Raw genomic sequence first — 18,623 nt, 5'->3', positions numbered from 1 at the left:
TGTCCTGCAGACTTCATACAGGACATGCCGTGTGGGAGAAATGTGTCTGCAACTGTTTAAATGTATAAATGTGTAAGTGTTTTGTCAATTAATTCATTAATGTATGTTTTTGGTTCTTGTTTTTGGTTGTTGTGCTTAGGTCTCTGCACTGGCTCCTGTGACTCAGAGAATATACTTTAAAGCAGCTCTGCTTGTGTACAAGTCTCTCCATGGCCTAGCACCAAAGTACATCTTGGACATGTTAGTGCCATATGAACCATTTCAGACTCTGAGGACCTCAGGGTCCAGCCTCCTGCTGGTGCCAGAGTCAGGACTAAACATGGGGAATCTGTGTTTCAGTTTTGTGCTCTCAGTCTTCCTGAAGATGTGAGACAGGCTTCTAGGCTGACATTGTTCAAATCCAAGCAAAACACTGTTTTGTTTAGATGTGCATATGACTGAAATGATTTTCTTTGCACTCTTCTTTTTTATGTCTTAAACTGTTTTGTGTTTCTGTCAGGTCTTTTTCCTGTTGTGTGAAGCGCTTTGAATTGCCTTGTGTATTGTACTTTCCAAATAAACTTACCTAATGTAATTTTCCATGTTTCTTTCCCTTGTTTGTTATTGGGAGTGGGGTGAATAAACAGTGCCTTGTTCAGCTCACAATATTGTGACTTTTTTTGATAAATCTTTTTTAAAAGAGAGATTTACCTAAATTGTTTACGGTATGTTTTATAGCTTGAAAAATTAGAAACATGACAAAAAAGATTTCCTCCAAATAAAATTGCTTTTTTTGCAAAACTGCTTTTGTAATTTCAGACTGAACATATAACCGTTTCCTTTCCAATGTGCACAAACATTTGGACAGGATTCAAGGCTGCATGCTTTCAAGTTATGATGTGATGACATATGCCAACAAAATAGTATAGCTTTCGAGACTTAATGGATGGCTTTAAGTTAAGAACTATTTTCTTAACTGCACTGCTACAAAGATTTTGCTTGACAGGACAGTGTAGATTCAAATGGGAGAGCGTTCAGCAGTTTGATAGTTTGGATTCAGTCTCACAATGCAGCAACTTTCCCCCTTTATCCAAAAAAGTTACAATAATTGTATTTTTATTATTATTATTATTATTATTATTGTTAAATGTGTTAAGACTGATAAATGCCATCAAGTATTTTGTACAAACACGATGCTCAAATGTATCTAAAGGAAAGGTGGGGAAACAGACTTAAATGTGAGAATGAAATTTCCCCATGTGGGACAATAAAGGAATATCTTATCTTATCTTAATAAAAAAAATGTAAATAAAGACCCACATCTAATTGCCTGTTTCTTTACCCAAAACAAGAATGATGTTTCTTACATCCCAGTTATTCCATTGTAAGTGTTCATGTGTTTGGGGATTATTGCTCTCAGAAATATAGGCATCCCCTTTAATAACTGCCATGAGTGTTCTGGACGAGCACTTCCGCGCATGCGCATCATGAACAATACTTGGGCTCTCAAACTGGTCTAACAGCGGTGCGAAAATGGTAGGTAACCAAAATAAACATTAAGCCAATCGCAGGACTTGGCTTACTTAAATGTACATATCCAATATTGTGATGATACCCAAAATCCACAATGCCTTCCATGCCTTCAGTTTGTAAGGGATAGCTCTTTGGTACACTGCTGTTATAGGGAAGGAAGGTCAGTGATATTTTGAGAGCAGCCTAGCTAGCTCCTCGTCCCGTAATAGTCAATCAAGTAACTTCATTTATAGCAAGTGTTCAGCATTTATACGCTGCAAGTTGCGTCACAGTATCCAATCTTTTATAAACATACTGTCAGTTTATGCCTGTTATTAAGCTATCATACATTTTAGCTTACACGTTCTGGCTAATTTGCTAACGCTAGCTAGTCACTTACTAGCACTGGCTGCATATGTAGAGAGGTTGCTTAACAAAAAGTGCAACTATAACAACCACAAAATTATTATCTACATACTACAAGTCCAAAAACTCCCTAAATGAAACAGAACTAGGTAAAGGCAATACAAGGCGCTCTAAACAATGAGTTTTGCACTCAAGCCAATCTCCGATTTCAGGAAACGCAATCCTCAGTTTGGTGTCCTGATAACTTTGATAGCTCTTACTTATTGTCAAATATGGTTTTGTTCTTAAATCATAAAGTGTTTTTAACTGGTTAAACATTTGGAGGACAGAGCAGTGTGTTTTATTAAATATGTTTGTGGCAGAGATTTGTTACTCTTCATCTCCACGATGATGGCATCTCATTTCCCTACTCATGTTACGTCTAGCAGTAGTTTCTGAGGAAGCTTTTTTAAGTGGGAGGGGGAACAGCATGTGCCTGAGAATCCACAACATTCCCCTTTCGAAATGTCCATACTGTCTCCGAGTTAGATATAACCAGCGGCCCTTCATACGAGCTGTAAACTTAGAGGTCATAGAGTAATCTTTAGAAGTAAGATTTTGTTTTCAACGTTTTCCTGAATGTGCATAGATCTATGTACCTCCTTGTGTGTTTTGTTTTTAGCATTGCTATGTTTTTTCTGCTGCTGGCTCTGATTTCAATCCCAGTGCCTGACAGCCCCTGTCCTGTTGTGCTTCTACAGCATAAGCTGAAGTCTTCGCAAAGGGACAAGGTACGGCAGTTCATGTCCTTTACACAGGCTGGGGAGAAGACAGCCGTGTACTGCCTAACACAGAATGATTGGAAACTAGAGGTTGCTACCGACAACTATTTTCAAAATCCAGACCTCTACTGCAAGGAATCTATGAAAACATCAGTAGACCGCAAAAAGCTGGAGCAGCTTTATAATCGCTACAAAGGTAAGTTTTGAGTCAGTAATTTACAGCAGTCAGCAATTCTGATTTACACACCTCTTGTTTTGTTTTTTTCAATAGACCCCCAAGATGAAAATAAGATTGGTATAGACGGAATTCAACAGTTTTGTGATGACTTGTCGTTGGATCCCACCAGCATCACTGTACTTGTTGTTGCCTGGAAGTTTCGTGCTGCCACTCAGTGTGAATTTACCAAAAAGGAGTTTATAGATGGCATGACTGAGCTGGGGTGAGTGTTGTCATTACTAGTTTCTGACATGGCCACCCGCCCAGGGACATAAACAGTGCTCAGGGTATCTTTGGAAGTTCTTTTTAGTGACTCCTTGGAGGGAGGGCTTCTATTTATAGCTTCACTAAACTGGCTGCAGTGCTTGGAGTGCTTCAAACAAGTAAAAGGTTGCATTTGCTTGACATCACAACTTTCTAGTGTTTAAAACTGATCCCAAGGGCAGGTCTTGCAGCTTAAATGTCATATTACAGAGTTGTAGACCTGGTTTATGGTTCTTTTCTCTGTAAAAACTGGCCTCTGTCAGAATAAATAAAAAAAAGTGAAATAATTTTCACACAAGCTTCAGAAAGTTTTACCATTATTCAACTCCAAAGACTAGATTGTTGACAGTTGAAATTACTTCAAGCCATCAGATTCAGATGTCAAGTTTATTAAGCTAATTTGTTAGCATTAAACGACAAGGAGCGCACAACTCCAAGCTTTTAAATGTATTAAAGTAGGGTTTGTCTTTGGACATTTGAAGTTTATGTGTCATGTTAGTGATTTGCTTTCAGCGTTGCCACTTCTGTGACGCAACAACTCAGTTGGGTTTTATTTGTGATTGAATCTTTTCCCAGATGTGACAGTCCGGAAAAGTTGAAGGCACTTTTGCCAAGATTAGAGCAAGAACTTAAAGATAGCGGAAAATTTAAGGACTTCTACCAGTTCACCTTTAACTTTGCAAAGAATCCAGGACAAAAGGGTCTAGGTAAGGACAATAACATGAAGGAAATTAAGCATCCAGATATTTCCAATGAACTCAATGTTTTGTTTACTTTTTACAGATCTGGAAATGGCTGTAGCTTACTGGAAGCTTGTTCTTTCAGAACGATTTAAGTTCCTTGACCTGTGGAATAAATTTCTATTGGTGATCACAATACATTTTTTTCAAATCCATACTGTATATCTTGATGTTATAGCATACTTTACATGTCATTTTCTTTCTACTTGCTCTTATCCATTATAGGAACATCATAAAAGATCCATTCCTAAAGACACATGGAATCTATTGTTGGACTTTGGAAATATGATTGCAGATGACATGTCTAACTATGACGAGGAAGGTGAGTGTCTTTAAAAATGCAAATCTCTTAAAACGTACTGTATATCTTAATATTCTTTTGCGTCTCTTTTAGGAGCATGGCCTGTCCTTATAGATGATTTTGTGGAATTTGCACGCCCTATCGTAACAGGATCAAAGCGCAAAACTCTCTAATTTATATACCAACTCTGGACGCCCAGGTTGTTTTCTTTTACAGTGACTTCATAGTTTTTTAAGACTTGTACAAAAACAAAACTTGTAAACTTCACCATAAAAACAGAAGCACTTGAAACTGTCAGGAATCCACCTCACAGAGAGCAGTGAATAAAACTGGCCACATTCTTGTCCTTGCAACATGAGATGTGGGTTGGACATCGCCAGTCACACCTTTTTCTGTGGTGGAAGCTCAATATCCTGGAGTACCTTAGCCTTGCCTCTGGATGAGAGTAACATGCCCGCCAGGACACCTTAGCTGTGATGATAGCGGCTCCAAGAGAAGGTTCACTGGGTCTGCCTGAAAAAAACCAAGGCGAGAAAGTTGTGTGTTTTAAGATTCTTCAAAGTCAACTTCGTTATGTTTGTAAAGCTCTGGGTGACCGTGCAAAGCTCTAATGTCTTGGGACATAGTGCTCACTACACCAGCACAAGGACTGTTGCAGTTTTTACTGTAAATACTGTATCTATTGGGACAGTTTACATAGAGCTATATGAAGAATAATATAATTGTCAATTTATAAATACAATTCTTTTATGTACAGTAAATGCTGAGATCTCTTACGGGATGCCTCAATATTTGTGGATGATGCTGTTATTGTTAGATGGATTTGTCATGTCAAGGAGTTGTGAGCCTCTCAATGAAAGCATGTTTAAAACATTTACATAATTTTGGGCTGTTTTCAATAATAGATTTCACACAAAGGAAGTACTTTAATTTGAATTATTGCTGGTTTGTGATAAACCATATTTCCAGGCTAATCTGGGAACAAGTGTCATGTAGTCAGTCTTTCCACAGCACAGCCTTTTTGTTTCTGAATGTAAAGAAGTCATTTTAATTTTTTATGTACCGGTAGATCTGTCAGACATGTTAATTTAAGCAGGTAATTTAAACAGGATTGACCAGTTCAATAAATGCAGACCTTTAGGATTGCATGGTGCATATCTGTATGTTATGGCATAAAGGCAGGACATGAAAGCGGGCATAAACAGGACAGAGTATGCCTTAACAGCATCTGTCAAATATGTTTTCTGTTTGAGCCCATCTCCAGTGTTACTGAAGGTAGTGAAATTTGAATATTGTTAATACATAATGCAAGTAGCTGAGTATATTGTTCATTCAAAATGAATAAAGCATGAGTTTTTCATAATCACAAAAGCATTAGGCTTTTTGTTGAAATTCTTTGTCTAAGTAAACTCACAAAAAATAACAGTATACACTTTTTAGGTGGAGTCTAGAACCTGGTCAGTTGATGGGATCGTGGAAGCGTTTCTATTGTTTTTGTGTTGCTGAAATAATCAGTGACAAACTTAAAACATAAAGTTATGCCTGCTATGCCCCTTCTCATCTCCTTCCGCTTTCAGAGGAGGGCTCAGATTCACTAGTTGTAGATGAGGTGATATTTGGACTCTGCAAAGGTGGCACACTTGGCCAAACTTAGTATGTGCTATTGCAAGAAGGTTTCTCCAGAGTGTGTATGAGGTTCCAGGAAATGGGCAGGTATTCTCAGGGCAGGGCATAGCTCTACATCCCATCAAAAGGACTTGATGGTCTTTCTTCTGTTCCTTTGTGCAAATTGGAGCAGGACAAGAGCTGACAGAGCCACAAAATTGCCTTCGGTTGACCAATGGTGTCAATTTGCCTGACCAATTCATCAGAAACAGGCTTCATGAGGGTCTCGTCCTCTATTTGCCCCTGTGTTCTGAAGTCTGGCTCTGGTGCTCCTTTTGCATTTGCCATTAAAAAAAGAAATACATCCTCTTCTCTCCTGGCCCCTTAGACTAAGTTAACTCAGACAGACATGTACAGATCTGGAGAAGTTGTGAAAAATTATGCTGTAACATCATTCAGCATGAGCAGTTTGGAGGTGGGTTTGTTTTGATCTGGAGAGGTACATCCATGGAGGGATGCACAGACTTGTACAATATGACCCGCACAAGCTCGCTGACTGTTAAAAAGCTTAAGGATAAAATCCTCAGCCTCTAAATGATCCTGGAATGACTGTGTGGGTCCGGTGTGCCCAGCTTTATGCCTAGCTGTATGTTAGGAGTATGCAGAATGAGAGTATGCTGCCGGATGAGGTGCTGGAGGGCTGATATCAAATTATACCAATGGCTAGAGCGAGCCAGAAGGACTGAAGGACAGAAGGGCCGCACAGAGGCCCTGATCATGGCTGCACAGCACCAGAGCAACAGAGGCCCAGATCTACCACACCAGACAAAACCCAAGGTGTAGGCTGTGCACAGAGGCCCCTGAGGCAATCCAGCACATTACTGCAAGGTGCAAGATGCTGGCAGGGAAAACATACATGGAACGCCATAACCAGGTGCTGGCAGAGTGTATAGGAACATCTGTAAAGAGTACGGACTGGAGACCCCAGGGTCAATGTGGGAAACATCTCCATAGGTGATGGAGAACGACCGAGCCAAGGTCCTGTGGGACTTCCAGATACACACACACCAAATGGTAAAGGCGAACCAACCAGACATTGTAGTGGTGGATAAACACTAGAGGGAAGCTGTTGTGGTTGATGTGGAGATACCAAGTGATGGTAGCATCAGGAAAAAGGAACACGAGAAACTGGAGAAATACCAAGGCCTCAGAGAGGACCTGGAGAAGGCCTGGAAGGTGAAAGTGGGGCCCGTGGTCACCGGAGCACTGGGGGCAGTGACCCCCAAACTGGAAGAATGGCTACAGCAGATCCCTGGAAAAACATCAGACATCTCGGTCCAGAAAAGTGCAGTGCTGGAACAGCAAAGATACTGCACAGAACCCTCAAGCTCCCAGGCCTCTGGTAGAGGACCCGAGCTTAGAAAAAGGGACGAGACCCAAACTCAAACATTCCATTATATTTACCTGCTCTGCCTTCACTACTTCTGCACTTGCAATATAGTAGTGTAATTCTCCACTCCTTCATGCAAATACAGGGCTCAGGTGCAGATGATCTTGGGCGTTCCCTACAGAAGCCCCTCCTCTTTTGCAGTCAGGTAAAGTACTCAGCTGACAGTGTTATTTGCCCGCACTGCAGCCATTTCGCTTCGAGCAGATACAATTAGAAACTAATGACCACTGGATCTGGAGTAAAACCAATGGATAAAGAAGCAGAAGAAACTGAACCTCTTTCAGATAATGTCACAGACGAGTAAGCCTAATTTGAAATTGTTTATAACTTCAATTTATTTATTTATTTTAACTTGTTTTTAAAATGCTTTAAGGAAAAGAATAATGTAATTCCATTAACTACACATCTTTTAACTAATTGAAAAGGGTTTTGTGTGGGGGGCTATTTCTACTTGACAGTAATTTAAAACGACAGTCAATCGCTCGGGTATTTGATCTGTCTGCCTTAGAAACTCTACCCTCCTGAAGCTGCTGTAGTTTTCCTTCATTAGATAATAGTGTATGGGGATGAAACATAATCCCAGTGTGGTTCTATCAGACCTTTTTCAGCAGTCATTTCAAAGCTTCTCGATTGTGTAGCAGGACCGACCTGTATGGATTTGAAAGACCTGATGATTTTGAATCTTACAAAGACATGATGGATTCATATGCCACAGTCCTCAACCGAAGGTCACAAAGGTGGTCCAAACTGCTTCTGGAGAAACCACACGTAGAGAAGAACGTGACAGGTATTTCAAATAGAACAACTTAATTGAAAGAAATGTGATATGTATTATCAAGCTTTTGTTTTTTTTGCAAGTAAAGAGATTTGTAAGAAAAGGTGTGCCTAATGAACATCGTGCCAGAATCTGGATGGCAGCAAGTGGTGCCAGGGAAAAACAAGAGAGTAACAATGGGTACTACCAGTCTCTACTGGAAGCTGAGCATGACACAACACTTAAAGAGACTATTTACACAGGTGAGACACGCATACTTAATAAAAACCTATTTGTTCTGAATCAATGTTTGCATTTCACAGACATGCATCGAACCTTCCCTGATAACATCCTTTTTAAGACAAAAGCGGAGTCATGCTTGCAAAAAGCTCTGTTCAATGTCTTAGTGGCATACGGACACCATAATAAAGCTGTAGGATATTGTCAGGTAAGGAGCTGAAATTTGTAACTTTACACAAACATTTGTTTTAGAACAGGATGATCTTGTTCCCCATGTTCCTGCTTAAAATCCCTCAACCAGAGGACAGTCAATCCTGAGTGCTATGTTAAAAATAGATTTGTATATGTTTTTTACCAATCAGGGAATGAATTTTATTGCGGGATATCTCATTTTAATCACCAAAGATGAAGAGAAATCCTTCTGGCTCTTGGATGCTCTATTGGGCAGAATACTTCCTGGTTTGTATATTTAGTCATGCTTACAATGTTTGTGTTTGCTTCAACATCATCAGTTTCATTCTAATAAACAATTGTAGACTATTACAGCCCTGCTATGCTGGGACTGAGGACTGACCAGGCGGTTCTAGGTGAACTTGTGAGGGCTAAAGCTCCAGCTGTGGGTCAGCTTATGGACCAATATCCTGGTATATGGATGCTGGTAGTCTCTCGTTGGTTCATTTGCCTCTACATTGACATTCTTCCCATAGAGGTGAGAAAAAAATCTGTCCAATGCATTAGCCAACTGATGACCTGAGGTTCCTTGTTTTCCAGACTGTACTGCGAATTTGGGACTGTCTCTTTTATGAAGGTTCCAAGGTGCTTTTCCGTGTTGCTCTGACTCTGATAGTTCACCATCAGTCAGAAATCCTGAGAGCTCGCTCTCTTTCTGATGTGTGCGAATGTTTCAAACAAATCACCCATGGAGAATTCACTCTAGACTGCCACACCTTCATGCAGGTGAGTCCTGTTCACATCCTTTTACACTGTTTACTTTGGATTCTGTTTTACATCATACGACCTTTCTTACACAGAAAATATTTACTGAACCTGGAAGCCTATCAAAGGCAACTATTGATAAATTAAGAGAAAAATGCAGACAAGTTATTGAAGAAGGATCTCACCGGCCATAGGGATTTTTACACTGTATTTTATGAGGGACAGACAATTTTGTACAGTATAGGTCATATTGCTAGATTTACTCAGTGTTCAACAGAAAAAAAAACAAATTTCGGTTTAAAATAAACACTGAAATCCTTTGTCGTTTACGCACTTTTATTGATCCTTTTAGAAATAACTTAAATATGAATGCATGAATACAAATAACAATGCTACATGACCATGCACCTATATGGCACACAGTGAATTAAATCAAATGTCTTCTTCCCATGAAACCTTTGAAAAGGCACCAACATTGACATTATGGCTTACTGTACATAAATTGTATGACAACTGCAGTGAAACATTTCCCTTTAGCAACCAAAATATCTAGTGGTAACAAATATAGCAACATACATATAAAGCCTGCAATATCTTCATTCTAGCTAGCCAATAGCATTGTTCATTTCCAACACCTGGTAAAGTGGTATTTTCAAGCTGACAATGACATGGCTTTACTTTCCTTCCTGTGCAATGAATAAAAAGTAACTTCCTTTGATGGCAAATATGTACAGCTTTGAAAAGGTCAAAAGGTAGAGTTGGTGAAATATTGACCTTGCCCAACCCAAACACAGTAAGTTTAAAGTGGGTATGGGTTTTGGCTAAATATAGCAAAGTATCCTTTTTTTGTAACATTCAGAAGACAAACTTTGGCAAAATTACATTTGAAATCCCTTCAATAAATTATACACAGACTTTAAGAACTCTAGTGGACCAAAGATCCATATTGACTTTGTTGTAAGGGCTGTGGTTCTAAGTAACAGATTAGAGACTTGCAAAGAAACTTGAGTGAAAAAGGTTATGACGAGAAAAGCAAAAATTAGAATAAGTGTTTTTTTTAAATGGAGGCCATGCACACTGAGCTTATAGAAAATTACACACCAATTTAAATAGTCTGATAGCCTGCATGACTCCTCTTCCTGCCAATCATGTAGGCCAAAAGCACAACCAGCACAAGTCCTGCCAAAGCTGCCCCGACAACAATAGGAATCACCAAGTCGTCTTGATCCAACAGGCATTCTAGCGCTGAAAAATGTAAACCACATCAGACATTACATTACTGTATTTTAAAAAAAGGAGAACGAAAAAGACCAGGAAAAAAATTACCAGATCCAAATGCATCTCCTGTCAGACCAAATGGCTGCACATGTAGAAAGTATGTTTTAAGAGAAAAGTTCTGGGACACCTCTAGGGTTTGCTCTGACCGACACATGTATGAGAAGCCAAGGTTGCCCTGGAGATAATCCAGGCTGTCATTGTGGGCAGAAAAGCCTTCTATAAAAGAGGAAAACAAGAAATCAGTCACATTTACAACACATGTATATTTCACAATGCCTCAACTCTTACCTGCCATGTCTGGCCAACTTGCAGAAATAGATACACTATTCAAATTGTACCTTTTAGATGTAGTATTCTGAGAATAAAAACAAAGAATTAACAAAGTGAGAGAGAGTGAAAGTGACATTAGAGCGATAACAAACTTACCAAGGTGAATTGGAAAGTCAGTTCTGTTTGTTGGGGTGAATTGAGTTTCAAAATGGCCCTTTCTTTGTCACATGAGCCTGAGCTTGCAGTCTCATTTGGATTAAGGTTGACAACTTTTTGTACAATCTGTAAAATTAAATTGAAAGTCAGATGCAAATCACAGAGATGTCTTTGTATTTTAAGTAGCGCACCGTATTTAGAGAAGCAGAATGTAAGGTAATATTGATCTGGAGAGCCATCTTTGCTTTCAAGCAGACGGTGCCGGTCTCGTTTTTGACACTATAGTCTCCTTGAGCAGGAACACCGGGGCCTTTGTGAGGTGGAGGTACAGACGTCGTTGGTGGAGGTGGAGGTACAGACGTCGTTGGTGGAGGTACAGACGTCGTTGGTGGAGGTACAGACGTCGTTGGTGGAGGTACAGACGTCGTTGGTGGAGGTGGAGGTACAGACGTCGTAGGTGGAGGTGTGGAAACAAAGTCAGCCGCACCTTGATGCAAAACAGTGGCTGCAAAAAATAGAGTGAATCTAACAACACTACTTTTTGTCGGTAGATGGCAATATTGTCATAATGAACAAACAATACACAGTACAAATGTGATGGGTATTACTACACCTTTAATGTAGTTTGAAGTCAACAATTACAATATCTAAGAACTATAACAAGATCTAGCTTTGCGAGCATCATACAGTTAAGCAAAACGGTTTAACTTACCAAAGAGTAAATGCAGACTCAATCCCACGTACAATGCAATGCACATCTGTGCCATTGTAAACGGATTTCTCCAAAGTTTGATTTCACGATGTCAGCAGCGCAGACCAGCTGCTACTTAGCCAAAAGATTCTCCCGCTAAGCTAACTTTCGATTTTCAATAACCTCTCAAAATGAACATATGCCTTTCAATGAAAAGCCGCTGCAATAAAACGTTTACTAGTTTCTCGAAACAATTCAACAAACTAATGAGCAAAGCGCATAAAGTGTTATGTAGCGTCGTTAACGTTAGCTGTTTACAGCTGCAGAGTCTGAGGACTGGGTCATGTGACACGGCTCTTAAACAAGAGCAGAGTCACGTGACCGCGGCAATGACTCCAAAACAACAGCAGCTGCGACTGTGGTTCTATTTACTGCATGACGTAAAACACTATCACACGCACGCGCACGCACACACATACAGGCGCACGCACACACACATACAGGCGCACGCACACACACATACAGGCGCACGCACACACACATACAGGCGCGCACACACACACACACACATACAGGCGCGCGCGCGCACACACACGCACGCACACACGCACACACACATATATATATATATATATATATATATATATACATATATAGATATATATACATATATAGATATAGGTAGATATATATACTTAAAATATCCATCCATCCATCTTCTGCCGCTTTATCCGGGGTCGGGTCGCGGGGGCAGCAGTCTGAGCAGGGACTCCCAGACTTCCTTCTCCCCAGACACTTCCTCTAACTCCTCCGGGGGGATCCCGAGGCGTTCCCAGACCAGCCGAGAGACATAGTCTCTCCAGCGTGTCCTGGGTCTTCCCCGGGTGGCTCTTCCCGGTGGGACATGCCTGAAACACCTCCCGAGGGAGGCGCCCAGGAGGCATCCGGAACAGATGCCCGAGCCACCTCAGCTGGAGGAGCAGCGGCTCTACTCCGAGCTCCCCCCGTGTGGCCGAGCTCCTCACCTTATCTCTAAGGGAGCGCCCAGCCACACGGCGGAGGAAACTCATTTCGACCGCTTGTATCCGCAATCTTGTTCTTTTGGTCACTACCCAAAGCTCATGACCATAGGTGAGGGTAGGAACGTAGACCGACCGGTAAATAGAGAGCTTTGCCTTTCGGCTCAGCTCCCTCTTTACCACAACGGTCCGATGCAGCAACTGCATCACTGCAGCCGCTGCACCGATCCGCCTGTCGATCTCACGCTCCATCCTTCCCTCACTCGTGAACAAGACCCCGAGATACTTGAACTCCTCCACTTGGGGCAAGAAATTCTGTCCATAAAAATTATGAACAGAACCGGTGACAAAGGGCAGCCCTGGCGGAGTCCAACATGCACTGGGAACAGGTCTGACTTACTGCCGGCAATGCGAACACAGCTCCTGCTCCGGTCATACAGGGACCGGACAGCCCTGAGCAAAGGGCCCCGGACCCCGTACTCCCGGAGCACCCCCCAAAGGACACCCCGAGGGACACGGTCGAAAGCCTTCTCCAGATCCACAAAGCACATGTGGACTGGTTGGGCAAACTCCCATGAGCCCTCGAGCACCCGATGGAGGGTATAGAGCTGGTCCAGTGTTCCACGACCGGGACGAAAACCACTCTGCTCCTCCTGAATCCGAGGTTCGACTATCGGTCGGATTCTCCTCTCCAGTACCTTGGAATAGACCTTACCCGGGAGGCTGAGGAGTGTGATCCCTCAGTAGTTGGAACACACACTCCGGTCCCCCTTCTTGAACAGAGGGACCACCACTCCGGTCTGCCAGTCCAGAGGCACTGTCCCTGAACGCCACGCGATGTTGCAGAGACGTGTCAACCAAGACAGTCCTACAACATCCAGATACTTTAGGTACTCAGGGCGGATCTCATCCACCCCCGGAGCCCTGCCACCGAGGAGTTTGCGAACAACCTCAGTGACTTCAGCTTGGGTGATGGATGAGCCAGCCTCCGAGTCCCCGTCTCTACTTCCTCTTCGGAAGACGTGACTAAGGGATTAAGGAGATCCTCAAAGTATTCCTTCCACCGTCCGACGACATCCCCAGTTGAGGTCAGCAGGCCTCCACCCGCACCGTAAATGGTGTTGGTGAGACACTGCTTCCCCCTCCTGAGGCGCAGGACGGTTTGCCAGAATTTCTTTGGGGCTGACCGATAGTCCTCCTCCATGGCCTCCCCGAACTCCTCCCAGGCCCGGGTTTTTGCCTCTGCGACAGCATGAGCTGCGGCTCGCTTGGCCTGCCGATACCCGTCGATGACCTCCGGAGACCTACAAGCCAGAGTGGCCTGATAGGCCTCCTTCTTCAGTCTGACGGCATCCCTTACTTCCGGTGTCCATCGGTATCATTTTTATTTTTATTTGATGCGTCAAGTTTGGTTTATGCAGGTGCTACTTCATAGCGTGATTTTTATTTCCAGATGGGAAATGCATTTTGAGAAAACTGCCTTAGAAGTTACTATGTTCAACACTTGATTAAACATGTTGTTTCGAAAGCTTATGCACAGAGTGAGCAAACTGACAAAAACAACAGCAAATATTTGCTAGTAGTGTCTCGCCTTAAAATATTTTTGACTACCAAGTTACCACAGAGTTTATTGTGACTGCAACAACAAACAAAGAATATAGTTGCTATATTTTAAATGATAATGTATTCAATTCAAAATGGTAATATTATTATGGTTGAACAGAATATTGGGGAAGTTAATGTTTCCTTGTTCAATGGAAACAAATGCTTTTGCCCCCACCTGTACTGTACAAGGAACTAGGGAGACATTATAAAAAGCACATATTCAAATATAAACAGTTTCTCTGGTGTCATTTCACACTGCACTGTCCTGTTTAGTAAAGCCTACTGGCCAAATACCCTTAAAAAAAAACATTCACACATTCATCATAAATCATAGACCAGTGCAGTGTTTATAGGATGAATCTTAATTTTCATAATTTGGAGGAAAATGCCATTTCTGACTGAAACAGGTAGAGTTTGCTACATTATTAGGACTACAAATATTCCGATGTATGTCAATTCATATATATAAAAAAAAAAATTGGGCCTTGTTTTTATTTTCTATTCAAATTGTCCTGCTCTTACAAGCACATGGGGGCTGCAATTGCCACGGCATCAGAATCTCTCTATAGCCTTGATTAATATCTCATTAGTTTAGACATTTCTGCTGTTTGTGTCACATTTAACACAATTCTGATGATTCAAATTATAGTTCATTATAAGTGTTTAGGTCACTCTACCAAACCAAAAATATTCACCTGTACCTGTATTAATCATTATTGGCCTGTCAACCCATCAAATAACTATCATACCACCAGCAGTTATCTGCACTCACAAACATTATATCAATCAGGACATAATTATTTTTTGTGTGTGGAATTCTAGTGAAGTCTGTTAGCCATGCCACTGCTAAAAAACCACACGCTGTTGATTTTTGCACATCACAGCTGAGTGTAATTCTGTGCAAGCAAAAGAACGCTTGCACAGAATTAACAACACGCTTGCACAGAATTAAGAACACTCAGCAAGAGATAAAACATGCATTTGTGTACTCACATCATCAAGAAGAGAAAATATCACAAAATCTTACTGTATATTAATTTAAGAACCCCTTTGCCATCACATCATTGGCACTTGACTTGTGTCTTCTGCTGTAATATTTAGCTTCACCATGGTGTGTAAAATGTCTCCAAATTACAAAAAACTATTGTGAAAGGAAACATCAAGAAATATCAATACTGTATAATTCCACAAGAATGAGACCAGCTTCATGAATTCAAACTTTCTGAAAGATAAAGTAATGGTAACTCATGTCCAAGGCTGTTCAACCAACGTTCATATTTCAACTATTTTATGTGCCTTTTTCAACCACATATGAGTTTGCATCTAGATATGATTAAAATGTTATCTGGTCTGATTTAAAGTGGAATAACAGATTAAAGCAACAAAAATTTGGCAATTAATTTTAAATCTACATTTTTACAGCCGTCAAAAGGAGGCGTAAAAAGGGCAGGAACAACACATGTGCAAAATATTTAATGGCAATACAAACATTAAAATTGATGGAAAATATATATCAAACAAAGGCTTCTAAACAAAAATATCAAATCATTTCAAATACAGAATAAATCATGGCAAATCCAAACATGAAATAAGCACATAAGCTTTAATGTGACTTACAATTCACGTAAACACATTTTTGCTATACAGATTTAATTTACATTACCTAATTTTGCTTCTAAAATGATCACAATAAATATTTTTTAGTTCTTATGATTATATTGTGACCTAAATGATCAATTAACCAATTCATATTTACCTCCCAACTAAATGTTAAGCGAAAGAAAAACAAAAGGTCTGAATGTATTTTTTTCTTACATTTTTTTTCCTAAATTGTGAGATAGTAAATGTTAAATAGAAATTAATGTGTGTATACTAACCAGAGTGAAAGTACGTGCACGTCCATGGGCAGGTAGTCAGTTCAGCCACTTCCTGTGCTGTATCTGAAGTAATCTAAAGCAGCAGAAACACTGTCAACACAGAGCAGAGGGAGCCAGTACGATGGAAAGTATTAAGAGTGTGGTGCTCGTGCTACTCATTTTCCTGAACACAACATCTTGCAACGGTGAGTGTCGAGTTCTGTGACTATGTATTGACTTCATTAACAAAACATATGTCAGGCATCATCACGATTATAGTTAAACTTTTGATTGTATTATTCATCGTTCATTATTTATATGGTGCACTGAATCACCAAGACAAGTTTCAATGTTTGTGAATTCTGTTCATTGACAATGGCATAGATGATTTACAAGTTAAAAAAAAATGTGTTTGTTAGTTATTTAATACTTTAGTTTATATAGGTGGCTGAGGAAATTAAGTCCGTAGTTGTGATCATTTAATGTTTATTTCTCTCAGCATAGGCTCTGAAGTGGAAACAACAAAACTGTCCAATATGTTCCTAAAGATGTTTTTATTATTTCATCCATAGACTTTAATTTAATCCTGGTTCTGTTCATTTTTCAGATTTAAATATCTCAAATATGTGCATTTTTGGCAATTTCTAAACATAAAATGCCTCATTTCTATATGAAAACTTTACATGATAAAAACCGTATAATACTCTTTATATTAATTCATTTATTTTTTTTTATTTTTTTTTTACATTTATGTGATTAAACTACAGGAGAAGTTTCAAATTGATCTCGTTAACTTTAAGACCTTTTCCTGCTCAACATCACATTTTGAAAACAAAATGATGGCGGTGGACTTGATTATAAATAGCAGTTTAATCTAACTTCCAGATCTGTACAAAGAGTAAAGTTAACAGACTAAACCAACGTTCATAACGGTCCCTGAACCTGAATGCCAGAGTGCGTCATGGCAAAAACCCGAAGAAAAGCGTTAACTTCTGCTTTGTTTTGTCATAAGAAGGGTGCAAAAGTTGTCCACTGTTCCAACCACAGAGAGATAAAGGGCCTTTTACAAAGACAAACCTCAGAGTTGACACAGGAAGACCTGTGAGCGCGAGCGTCCACCTCTTCCGCTCTTGAGTCATCTGAAAATATAACAAATCACCCGACTACGATCTACTGCTGCAACGATCATTATTTATCTATTTTAAATCTAACTCAACTATGCAAATCAAGTCACGTGACTTTTCCCTCTCAGGGACGTTTGCTCGTTCAAAAATAGGAGAAATATTGTTTTATTCGTGTCGTATTTTTATTTCACTCTGAAACGCATAAATAGGCTTAAATAATAGTTTTTTTTTTATTAATCATCATATGAAATAATGAAATAATGAATGTGTTGTGAAATTGGTCTACCCTATATTTCTTACATTTATTTATAATAATTATTAGTAGGTTATTATTAATAAAGAGGGTATAATCTCTACATGAGTTTTTTCTTATAAAGTTTTTTTTTTAATGGATATGGGCAAGCTCAGGGTTTTATTAGGCCTATTTTATTCATTCATTTGAATACGTTTTCCCTCACGGAAGTTTAGTCAAATGTCCCCCGTGTTTTGAGGGTATTTTACTACTTGAAGTGGTGTAAATAAACAAATTATTTGTAAAAACAAATAAATAGTAAATTTTCAAATAGTTAAAATGACCCTGAATGACTTCAGTAGCTTATTTTTACAATAATGCTTGTTATTTTATGGTAGGTGTTGCACTATTTTATTTAATATTATTGTCCCCTTTTTGTGATTTGCCCATTACAGCTCTTTCTGTCAGTGACCCAACGATTTGCTACATCCTCGATGGGGTCCTCATCCTTTACTGCATTATTGCAACAGTCTTGTTCCTCAGAGAAAAGGTTAGCCAATGAGACATTAACCTTGCTTATTGGTCTTTTAGTTATTGTCACTAAAATATACTTTTTCATCAAGCTATTGCATCAGGTTCCAACAGTCGTATCTGTAAGTATTAGTTTATTTTATTTTATAGTGTAAAAATAAACATTTATATTTCCCCCCCTTCATTAGGAATCCATTGGTGACATTTATCAGGTAGGAAAATATTGAAAATTCACAAACATGTCATAACTTAAAAGTATTTACAGTTTGTACATCATTGTAGGAGCTTGGGGCGGACAAAAATGCAGATCCTTATGAAATGCTTCAGCCATTCAACGTGAGTAAAAATGGTATGGTAAATGTTTGCCCTGTTCAATGCAACTGATTGTGTTGAATTGTTATCTCCTGTAGAAGAGACGTGAAAAGAAGAACCATAGATCAGAGGTACAAAGATTAATATTCCACCGGCTTATCTAAATAAAAATGCACAGTGTTTTCCAGAATCATAATTTTTGGCATCCCCAACACAGGCCGCACAGTACGACAGAGGGCAGGAAGTGGCGGCAGTTCCTGGGACATCCTCATCTGCTCTTCGTTGACAACTATCACTGATCGAAAAATATCCCAATATTTTTGTGAAGTCGTCTGAAACATGTCCTTTCATCTACAGTTTAGGTTGTTGGATTTACGGTCCTTCAAAACCTCAATGCTGGTTATTTCCACTAAATAAAGCCACA

The 18,623-nt window shown here is 39.9% G+C and overlaps 4 protein-coding genes and 1 long non-coding RNA gene across 7 annotated transcripts; 4 read left to right on the top strand and 1 right to left on the bottom strand.

The window, feature by feature from the left end:
- The first annotated feature begins 1,397 nt into the window (after window positions 1-1,397).
- dcun1d2a (DCN1, defective in cullin neddylation 1, domain containing 2a) lies at window positions 1,398-5,514 on the top strand. Of its 2 annotated transcripts, none has more exons than XM_072444714.1 (7): window positions 1,398-1,515; window positions 2,598-2,814; window positions 2,890-3,058; window positions 3,676-3,806; window positions 3,883-3,965; window positions 4,065-4,161; window positions 4,234-5,514. In XM_072444714.1, the coding sequence occupies exons 1-7, from the start codon at window positions 1,513-1,515 to the stop codon at window positions 4,311-4,313; spliced, it is 780 nt and encodes a 259-aa protein (XP_072300815.1). In that variant the 5' UTR covers window positions 1,398-1,512; the 3' UTR covers window positions 4,314-5,514. The 2 variants fall into 2 exon arrangements, with proteins under 2 accessions (XP_072300815.1, XP_072300816.1); XM_072444715.1 differs by lacking the exon at window positions 1,398-1,515 and adding an exon at window positions 2,316-2,446.
- Window positions 5,515-6,853: 1,339 nt separating this feature from the next.
- Window positions 6,854-9,390, top strand: LOC140359178 (growth hormone-regulated TBC protein 1-A-like). 2 transcript variants are annotated; one of them, XM_072444042.1, is made up of 8 exons: window positions 6,854-7,495; window positions 7,837-7,982; window positions 8,054-8,212; window positions 8,273-8,397; window positions 8,552-8,648; window positions 8,726-8,898; window positions 8,961-9,146; window positions 9,221-9,390. In XM_072444042.1, exons 1-8 carry the CDS (start codon window positions 7,416-7,418, stop codon window positions 9,317-9,319), a joined length of 1,065 nt encoding a protein of 354 aa, XP_072300143.1. In that variant the 5' UTR covers window positions 6,854-7,415; the 3' UTR covers window positions 9,320-9,390. The 2 variants fall into 2 exon arrangements, with proteins under 2 accessions (XP_072300143.1, XP_072300142.1); XM_072444041.1 differs by having other exon boundaries at window positions 7,834-7,982.
- Window positions 9,391-9,459: 69 nt separating this feature from the next.
- On the bottom strand, window positions 9,460-11,869 carry lamp1b (lysosomal associated membrane protein 1b). The gene is made up of 8 exons (XM_072444713.1): window positions 11,542-11,869; window positions 11,287-11,334; window positions 11,230-11,244; window positions 11,021-11,154; window positions 10,830-10,955; window positions 10,692-10,758; window positions 10,452-10,619; window positions 9,460-10,370 (listed from the first exon to the last, which is right to left on the bottom strand). Exons 1-8 carry the CDS (start codon window positions 11,594-11,596, stop codon window positions 10,231-10,233), a joined length of 753 nt encoding a protein of 250 aa, XP_072300814.1. The 5' UTR covers window positions 11,597-11,869; the 3' UTR covers window positions 9,460-10,230.
- Window positions 11,020-11,425, top strand: LOC140359649 (uncharacterized). The gene is made up of 3 exons (XR_011926876.1): window positions 11,020-11,154; window positions 11,230-11,244; window positions 11,287-11,425. It is a non-coding gene; the product is annotated as an uncharacterized lncRNA (long non-coding RNA).
- Window positions 11,870-16,135: 4,266 nt separating the features above from the next.
- Window positions 16,136-18,614, top strand: LOC140359647 (high affinity immunoglobulin epsilon receptor subunit gamma-like). Its single transcript, XM_072444712.1, has 7 exons — window positions 16,136-16,206; window positions 17,812-17,906; window positions 17,980-18,009; window positions 18,076-18,099; window positions 18,170-18,223; window positions 18,298-18,330; window positions 18,417-18,614. The coding sequence occupies exons 1-7, from the start codon at window positions 16,143-16,145 to the stop codon at window positions 18,483-18,485; spliced, it is 369 nt and encodes a 122-aa protein (XP_072300813.1). The 5' UTR covers window positions 16,136-16,142; the 3' UTR covers window positions 18,486-18,614.
- The last annotated feature ends 9 nt before the right edge of the window (window positions 18,615-18,623 follow it).

This window comes from Eucyclogobius newberryi, unplaced genomic scaffold (genome assembly GCF_026437365.1).
Source record: "Eucyclogobius newberryi isolate DKJ021-1_F unplaced genomic scaffold, fEucNew1.0.hap1 SCAF_14, whole genome shotgun sequence".
NCBI classification, from domain to species: Eukaryota; Metazoa; Chordata; class Actinopteri; order Gobiiformes; family Gobiidae; genus Eucyclogobius; species Eucyclogobius newberryi.
The sequence above is the reverse complement of the archived record's forward strand: the minus strand, read 5'-3'. Positions and strand labels throughout refer to the sequence as shown.

What these genes read in the sequence shown, in the direction of transcription:
- lamp1b (XM_072444713.1), bottom strand. Translation starts at nt 11,596, where the DNA reads ATGGCACAGATGTGCATTGCATTGTACGTGGGATTGAGTCTGCATTTA. An exon ending in GAGTCTGCATTTACTCTTTG is followed by an intron (nt 11,335 to 11,541) that starts GTAAGTTAAACC and finishes TATTTTTTGCAG; the next exon opens with CCACTGTTTTGCATCAAGGT. An exon ending in AGGAGATGCATTTGGATCTG is followed by an intron (nt 10,371 to 10,451) that starts GTAATTTTTTTC and finishes TACATTTTTCAG; the next exon opens with CGCTAGAATGCCTGTTGGAT.
- dcun1d2a (XM_072444714.1), top strand. An exon ending in TCCAGGACAAAAGGGTCTAG is followed by an intron (nt 3,807 to 3,882) that starts GTAAGGACAATA and finishes TACTTTTTACAG; the next exon opens with ATCTGGAAATGGCTGTAGCT. An exon ending in GTCTAACTATGACGAGGAAG is followed by an intron (nt 4,162 to 4,233) that starts GTGAGTGTCTTT and finishes CGTCTCTTTTAG; the next exon opens with GAGCATGGCCTGTCCTTATA.
- LOC140359178 (XM_072444041.1), top strand. Translation starts at nt 7,416, where the DNA reads ATGACCACTGGATCTGGAGTAAAACCAATGGATAAAGAAGCAGAAGAA. An exon ending in TCAGATAATGTCACAGACGA is followed by an intron (nt 7,496 to 7,833) that starts GTAAGCCTAATT and finishes TCGATTGTGTAG; the next exon opens with CAGGACCGACCTGTATGGAT. An exon ending in ATTGGGCAGAATACTTCCTG is followed by an intron (nt 8,649 to 8,725) that starts GTTTGTATATTT and finishes AAACAATTGTAG; the next exon opens with ACTATTACAGCCCTGCTATG.
- LOC140359647 (XM_072444712.1), top strand. Translation starts at nt 16,143, where the DNA reads ATGGAAAGTATTAAGAGTGTGGTGCTCGTGCTACTCATTTTCCTGAAC. An exon ending in AGGTTCCAACAGTCGTATCT is followed by an intron (nt 18,010 to 18,075) that starts GTAAGTATTAGT and finishes CCCCTTCATTAG; the next exon opens with GAATCCATTGGTGACATTTA. An exon ending in AAATGCTTCAGCCATTCAAC is followed by an intron (nt 18,224 to 18,297) that starts GTGAGTAAAAAT and finishes TATCTCCTGTAG; the next exon opens with AAGAGACGTGAAAAGAAGAA.